Source organism: Lycium ferocissimum, chromosome 1 (genome assembly GCF_029784015.1).
Source record: "Lycium ferocissimum isolate CSIRO_LF1 chromosome 1, AGI_CSIRO_Lferr_CH_V1, whole genome shotgun sequence".
Classification (NCBI taxonomy): domain Eukaryota; kingdom Viridiplantae; phylum Streptophyta; class Magnoliopsida; order Solanales; family Solanaceae; genus Lycium; species Lycium ferocissimum.
In genome coordinates this window covers 25,388,941-25,396,685 of record NC_081342.1, presented here as the reverse complement: position 1 = coordinate 25,396,685, position 7,745 = coordinate 25,388,941, and the positions used below count along the sequence as shown (strand labels likewise).

At 32.7% G+C, this 7,745-nt stretch overlaps 1 protein-coding gene across 1 annotated transcript; it reads left to right on the top strand.

Annotated features, from left to right (window-relative positions):
• The first annotated feature begins 1,735 nt into the window (after positions 1-1,735).
• Positions 1,736-7,327, top strand: LOC132029611 (WRKY transcription factor 55). The gene is made up of 4 exons (XM_059418896.1): positions 1,736-2,843; positions 5,316-5,447; positions 6,383-6,682; positions 6,915-7,327. Exons 1-4 carry the CDS (start codon positions 2,446-2,448, stop codon positions 7,147-7,149), a joined length of 1,065 nt encoding a protein of 354 aa, XP_059274879.1. The 5' UTR covers positions 1,736-2,445; the 3' UTR covers positions 7,150-7,327.
• Positions 7,328-7,745: the final 418 nt, after the last annotated feature.

The window sequence follows — 7,745 nt, the reverse complement described above, 5'->3', positions numbered from 1 at the left end:
TTAATTATGTAAAAAATCACTTATCTAAATAAGGATAAATTTGCAAAAAAAATTAATACCTTCTTTATGTAAAAGACTATTTACTTTGGACTAAACATAAAAGCTAAAAACACCATATTAATATGGACATGAGGGAGTATATGCGTAACTTGCAGTTATTACATGTTCAAAAATATGTGTGTGTACTGTATAACTTGCAGTTGTAACATGTTCAAACCGAGTACCTAACTCCGTATGATAGCATAAAAACAAAATGAAGCATCATCCAAGGGCAGCTGGAGTATAATTCATATATTCTTGAATAAATTTCAGTATTAAACTACCATGCATATCCTTTGGACGAAAACAAAAAGTAATAAGAAAAAATAAAACAAATTAAACCTAATACAAAAAGAAAAATAAGAAACAGAAAGAAAGATTATGTGGCCAAAACAATCTTGTGCTAGCAGTAACGCAGTCACTTCTGTTTGAACAGATGCATAATATTAAATAAATAAAAGTCTTTTTAACAAAAAAACAAAAAAAAAAAAAAAAACACAAAGAAAGGAAGAAGAAAAAAAAAAAATCGATCAGGCAAAAAGCCAATCCAAAGAGGCTCTAAATGTTAGGGCGGAGCTAGCATAGTACTCGGGGTTCGGCCGAACTCAGTAACTTTAGTCTAAAACCTGTATTTGTCTAGATTTTTTTTTTTAAATATGTATAAATTTTCTATTTAGAACTCAGTAACTTAAACGAATTAGAATCTCGAACCCACAAGCTTCGAATCCTGGCTCCGCCTCTGAATTTATGTTACCATGCATGAATCATGGAAAAAATTGGAATTCTGAAATAACTTTGAAGGGATTTATTAATCTCCTTGTTATTCATATTTAAAAAATATCTCCGTGTGAAAGAAAAAGGTCTATTGTTAATTCTCCTTTGCAAACGAATGACAGGATGAGAATGATAGGCACACTAACATAAATTATTCACTGAAAGAAAGTAGGTATTTTTTTCTATTCACTGAAAGAAAGTAGGTATTTTTTTCCTTGAAAACTCCTTAAATATGATAAAGCAAGAATCGGCAAGGTGGAATCTTGAAATTTTATTGGGTCCTTCCTGAATGAACTCTCTGCTATATATTGTAATCCAAAAAAAAAAAAAGAAAAAAGAAAAATATATCAACATATCAAAAAAGCAGAAAAAAACAAATCAAAAGGTTGTTAGACGCGGAACTTAATTATATGTAATCTGCATTGCAAGACTTGCAAGTTGCCATCAAAACACGTGATATTTTGGTTTAATTAAGAATTAGATATTTAGATAGGAAATCACCATTTATGTAATTTTAGACTCTCACCAAAGTTCTTATGAACTCGTTATTTTTTTTCTACATGAGTCTGTTATATTGTAAGGAAAAGAGCTATGTCCCTTTACTTCTCTAGGGTCGAATCATTTCCATTTGTAATTTTATTTCACCTAATAATACTACATAGTATCTCTGTCCCTTTTCATTCTAACTCTAAACAAAGAAGAAGAATAAGAAGAAGTTGGGACCCATATGAATCAATCAGGCTTGCTGCAAAGGGTCAAAATCAAAACATTCCAGATGGAGAAGATGGTCGTAAATCGTAATATAGGGGTCAAGGTCCTTCCTCAAATTTAAATTTGGAATTTAATTAATCCATCCACTAACCTCGTCATTAACAATTTTTAACGAAGAATTCGTTTTATGTGATATATCATTTGTTTGGATACGAATTACAATGCAAACTCGATACATAGTAATAGTGGTGAACAAAAAACGTTAAGTAAAATATATATTTATACTTGGAATTTAATTCTACAAAAAAAAAAAAAAATCTCATATAAAACATATAAATTTGAATTCTTACAATATCATTTTATGTAATAGAATGGTGTCAAATATTTAAGGACGTTACGTTAAAGTAGAAAGAACACCATCATCATATATATAAGTTGGACGAGGGAGAGAGTAATTACCAACCAAATTCGTAGAGAATAAATTGCATATAGAGTAAAAAAAAAAAAAAAAAAAAAAAAAAAGGAAGTCACATCTTCAAAGTTGGGGAAAATTCTTCACAACACCAAATATGGTCCAAAAGATTGGTTTTCAATGCGGACCAGTCTTCTCGTAGACCTGAGAAAAAAAACCTCAGTTTATACTAATTTGTAGACCATGACTTGGTCTTATAATAATAATTTTTCCCTAAGCTTCTATGAAATCTTAGTATACTTACCGTGTTCAACAGATACAAATACTTTGAAAACACAATCTTCTTTTTCATATATAATACTCTAGCAAGCCCACCTAGATAATCCCCTTAAATTCTCCTCAAATCACTTCCATTTATGTTGTCTTGAACAAGTTAAAACCTCCATAAACCATTTTGAACAAAAAATACCAGCCAAGTAGTTAACTCTTCGTAAAAGGGACATATATACATGGATGAGACAACTGCTATAATCCTTTATGGGTGTAAACTGGGTAAAGAGCTGGAAGCCAACTTACCAAACTGGGCAAACCAACGAGGTGTCATATTAAATAAAACAGAAGAAATCCTCGCCGTATTTAATAATGTAAAGGAAAGATTAATGAGCCATCATCAGCATCAGCAACAGGTGGTTCAAGAATGGCTGAGTAGTAGTGCTGCAACAACTCAGGCACTAGAATTGTTCCATGCAGCAGAGAATATGCCAGCATTCGCCGGGCATGGGCTGCCACCGGAAAGTGATCAAATGGGGTTGCAACATCAGGTGGCGGGTCAGAATCAGGTCATGGATGCATCTCATGATTCGAATAGAGCTGCTCGTTCTTCTTCCTCTCAAAGGCAACGAAGAAGGTAAGAAACTTCACTACTTTGGCATTAACAAAAAACATTATAATCTAGTAAGAAATAGTAGTACTACAATATTTGATTAGTTACGTTTGTATAAAAGAACTAACAAAAGTTGTATAGCTTAATACGACATTTGGTTAGCCTTATTAAGCCCTGTATTGCTAATATACCGATATATGCTAACGATATTTTGTATACCTTTATAAGTTTATGCTATATAGAATATGGAATAGGGATACATGTATTAATTAGTAATTCCGACCTTGTAATACATTTTCACGGCGCAGCATATAACTAGTTCGAGAACCAAACTACTCTTTTAGGAGTCGATTCGTTTTATATACAAGGCATGGTAATACCTATACAAAAATCTATCAATAAAAATGCAATGTTTGATTGCCTTTTGAATGCTCTGCGTAACTAATTTTTACATTAGTAATCCTTGCATAATTTGTCTCAAAGCCAAGCAACCCCTTCGTAGTTAGAGTTATGCAAATATTAGTTATGCGGGTAATGTAAAGATTAGTTAGCAGGGATCAGTTATTTCATTTTCTATATACCTTGTATAAATTAATACATAAATTATCTCATAGCTTATACATGTATTAGTTATGCCGAAAAGAAAACATGAATCAAATATTATATTAGCAATGTTATATATGTTTTATGAGAAAAAGAGAAAAAAAGCAACAAAATATTTTATAACTTATCCTAGATTCTACGTGGAGGTTATCTTTTCCCAATTTTGTAACCAATAACGACAATGTTTATAATTATGCTAATTTTAATACATGAATAACTCCTCCCACACCAACAACCAAATTAGTGCATTATTTCATGCAGTCGTTATAGTGTGAAAATACCAGTGGGAAAGAGGAGCGCACACAAAGGTTATAATTACTGTTTATATTTTTCATTCTTATATTAGTTTCTGCTTTATGACATTTTCAAAGAAATTCCACAGAACTTTCTCCATAGCAGAACACCACTAACGATAAAAATGTCAACAAACAATGATTTTCTTCCAAGTTTATATCGTTAAATTACGAAGAAAAGGAGATCATAATGCAATATTGAAATTAATAAATTAGCACTTTAAAATACAAAAGAATAATCATAAGTGGGGACAATAATGTTTATGCAAAGAAATGTATTATACAATTATTTTAGCACGACTAGATATATATAGCGGTTCACATGATCACAATTAGGTGTTCTAGCCATAAGCTTAAGTAATGGCTTGTAACTATTCAGAAGAAACATAAGAGAAAAGGTATCATTTGACGTTCCTTAGCAAATAGGAAGAAATAAAAGGAACGATAACTAAAGATCTTGCTGATCAAATCCAACATTAGGAAAGTAGACATCAAATTATTAATTTTGGAGCCCCGACTACTTCAGGTTTCGTTTCAAAACCATATATGAGGGAACAAAGGTATTGGTTCCAGAATTTAATTTGTTGATCCTTTAAAAGAATCACCACAAGCTCAGGAAGAAAAATAACCGAATTATTAGACTTCACATGATCTTCTTCTCTCAAAACATATTAATAGTTGGAACTTTTGCATAATTTTATAGTTTTGTGTGCTAGGATTTGATTGAAATGCGTGCAATTGGTGACTTTTCGGGGAAGAAGGATTTACCATCTTATAACACTCTTCTACTTTCCAGATAAGAGTTGTCGTCAGTATTTGCTTATGCTCACTGCCAGTAATCATATTATCGGCTCTTTTCATTGATTGTATAGTTCCTCCCAATCAGCTAAAGACGCAACAGGTGTACTTCTGATTTTGAATCCGATTGTAGGTGTACTAGCATAAACTTATAAAATACCAAGAAAAATGTTTAAGTATTGGTGAAACGTTATTATCACTACAAGAAAATAGGTGTTTATAAAGAGAAAATTCGATTGTTAAGGGTTCTAATTCAGTCGCTATTAGTCAATAATGACTGGAAAAAATCTGATGGTCGCCGGTCGCCCTTATTTCAATCCCATCGTTAAAGAACTTTTAGCAACGACAATAAATCCAGTTGTTGTGCCTCCTATCGACCACATTTTTCCTATACTGATTTTCATTCCGGTCTTTAAATCTATTAATTGACATGTTCTAATGTTGGTTAACTCATACAGCAAAATGTTCTTACTTTGAATCTGGGAATATTATTTTGACAAGAGGGACTCGATGCTAGCTAATATATATTGCAAGAAATATCTGTAGATATCCGCATCCTATTTGTGATCTTAAATCTACATATTTGTGATACAATAATAGGTAGATTTAAGATCACAAATTCCACGTCCTAAGAAGGCTTATCTCAGAGAAATCTTTTGATCAGTGACCTAATAGTGTAAGAAAAATCTACAAGTATGATGTATATAACTTAAACTCTAATTTTTATGATCAATCTCTTACTACGAGGAATATTCATAATCTGCCAGTAATAGTTTTTATTTGCTTTTTTTGTAACTTGCAGAACGGGAGATACAGACAGAAGAACAGTGAGGATGGCTGCTCCTAGAATGGGAAATCTTGAACTCCCACCTGAAGATGGTTATACTTGGAGAAAATATGGTCAGAAAGAGATTCTTGGATCTAGGTTCCCAAGGTAATTAATTATTTTTATTCACTAATATATAGTATGTACGTGCTTGTTTTTCTTATTCTTTAATTTTTTTTTTTCAATAGTATCCAACCAAATTCGACAAAATCTACGGACCAAGTCTTCGCGCTTATTATTTGAAGGGGTCAAGATAAACCATTATAACTCCATCTTTATACATTAATTTCGCCGATTATATGACCTCTGAATTGAAGTAGAAAACAAGCTAGAAACAGTCAGTTTGAACAACTTAACTTTGACCAATGAGATGAGAAGTATGTGGAGAAGTGTCACCTTTTTTATAAAGATATATATAGATACCATGTAATTAAGAAGCTAACAATTCTTGTCTAGTACTAATACTGATCATCAGCTTGCACTTTTAGACCTTTCTCTCACTGACTTTTCCTGTTTGTAGAAAACAAAATACGGTATTGGATATGTTGACCAATTTGAATTCCACATACAACAACATTGTTGGGAGTCAGTGGGACATTTTGACCCTTTAGACTTCTTACACATTCTAGAATTAATGACATGCATCTAACTACCGTTTACTTTAATCCCCTTGTTGGTGTTTCTATAATTTTTTTCTTTTATGGATACTCGTCTCTTGACTCTTCCCCTAGGTAGGAACACCATGAATATTTAACATACAAAACTACCCCAGTATTTCATCTAAAGAAAGTTTGTAAATAACTACATATATTAGTATAACTTATGGTACAACCAGTATAAAACTCTTTCACACAATCAAGTAAAAGTTACCTACAACGAATGCTATAATCAATTTAATTTGATAGAATAGAAAAGAAAATAGAAATCATACAACTTGTTATGATATGTAAAAAGTCCTCGATAAGAATTTAATTATTTCACACTATTTGTATATAAGTTAAATCCATTAACTAATACTAATATTTTTGACGATTTAATTTCAGGGCTTATTATAGATGCACCTACCAAAAGTTATACAATTGTCCAGCCAAGAAGCAAGTCCAACGCCTTGATAATGATCCTTACGTATTCGAAGTAACATACCGATCTCAACACACGTGCAGCGTGCCTCCTCAGTCCGTGGAAGAGATAACTCATCAAACCACCACAACTCCGCCTCCGGCGCCGCTGCTGTTGCCTCCACCAACTTCAGCCTCCTTAAGCGAGCATTGGCTTTCCATGGATATTAAGCCACAAGGAGAAGCTGGCCCAAGCGCTACTAGTACTTCATTTGACATACAAAGGTATGAGGGACATAAGCATATTCAGAATTTAAATGTAATGCGTTCTAAATATTCATTTCTTAAAAAAAAAAAAAAATGAATCCCATGAAATAATATCTTTACTACTTTTATTCGTATTAAATATGAGCAGATTAGATATTTTAAGTGTTTTTGTCTAATCTATTTTTGACCCGTCCATTTGCCAACACTAAATTGGACCCACCACTAATACTAAAAATCCGTGTTTGTACAGGGATTTTGGGCATGGTACTGGTGGTTCACTAGCTAGCATATGCAATGTGGTGAACACCGGCAGCGGCGGTGCGGGGCCCTCCGGTGGTAGATATGGGAGGGAAATTGATCACTACCAGCCGGTGGTGGATATGGCGGACGCCATGTTTAATTCTGGGAGTAGCAGCAACACTAGCATGGACATCATCTTTCCTTCTATTGATGAAAAATGGGACACGGCAGATAAGAAAGAATAGTTCATATAATACGGCTAGCTAATTAATTAATTAATTAAACACGACGACAAAGTCTTATTAATTGTTTATGGGAACTTAGGTTAATTAATTAATTGCCAATAAACTATTCCTGACCATGTATCTGTCATGATCACAAGATTTTGAAACGCCAACACGTTAATTAACTTGTCTAGCTTAAATTAAGTATAGTGCCCTTTTATTCCAGTTGATTTTTTTGTTTATTTATTCAGATTTTGTACCAATCCGAAGCTGTATTGATTACGTAATGTCAATTCTTTTGTCATTGTCGATTTTCCAATAAAGCACCTTGATTCATCAGTATGGAATACACCAACTTCAATTTAAGTGAAAAAAAATTGTGGAACAATGCACAGGATTATCCAGTATCCGAGGAACATATAGTAACATCTATGCTACTTAGTATACGTGAAGTGCAAGCGCGCGCGCACACACACATACACACACACACACATATATATATATATATATATATATATATAAAGGTCACTACTATTAATGAGAGGATAGACACACTTAGAAGAGATTAAAAAAAGTTTACACACACCGACAGACACGCAATGAATTAAATAGACATC

What these genes read in the sequence shown, in the direction of transcription:
- LOC132029611 (XM_059418896.1), top strand. Translation starts at nt 2,446, where the DNA reads ATGGATGAGACAACTGCTATAATCCTTTATGGGTGTAAACTGGGTAAA. An exon ending in TCTCAAAGGCAACGAAGAAG is followed by an intron (nt 2,844 to 5,315) that starts GTAAGAAACTTC and finishes TGTAACTTGCAG; the next exon opens with AACGGGAGATACAGACAGAA. An exon ending in CTTGGATCTAGGTTCCCAAG is followed by an intron (nt 5,448 to 6,382) that starts GTAATTAATTAT and finishes ATTTAATTTCAG; the next exon opens with GGCTTATTATAGATGCACCT.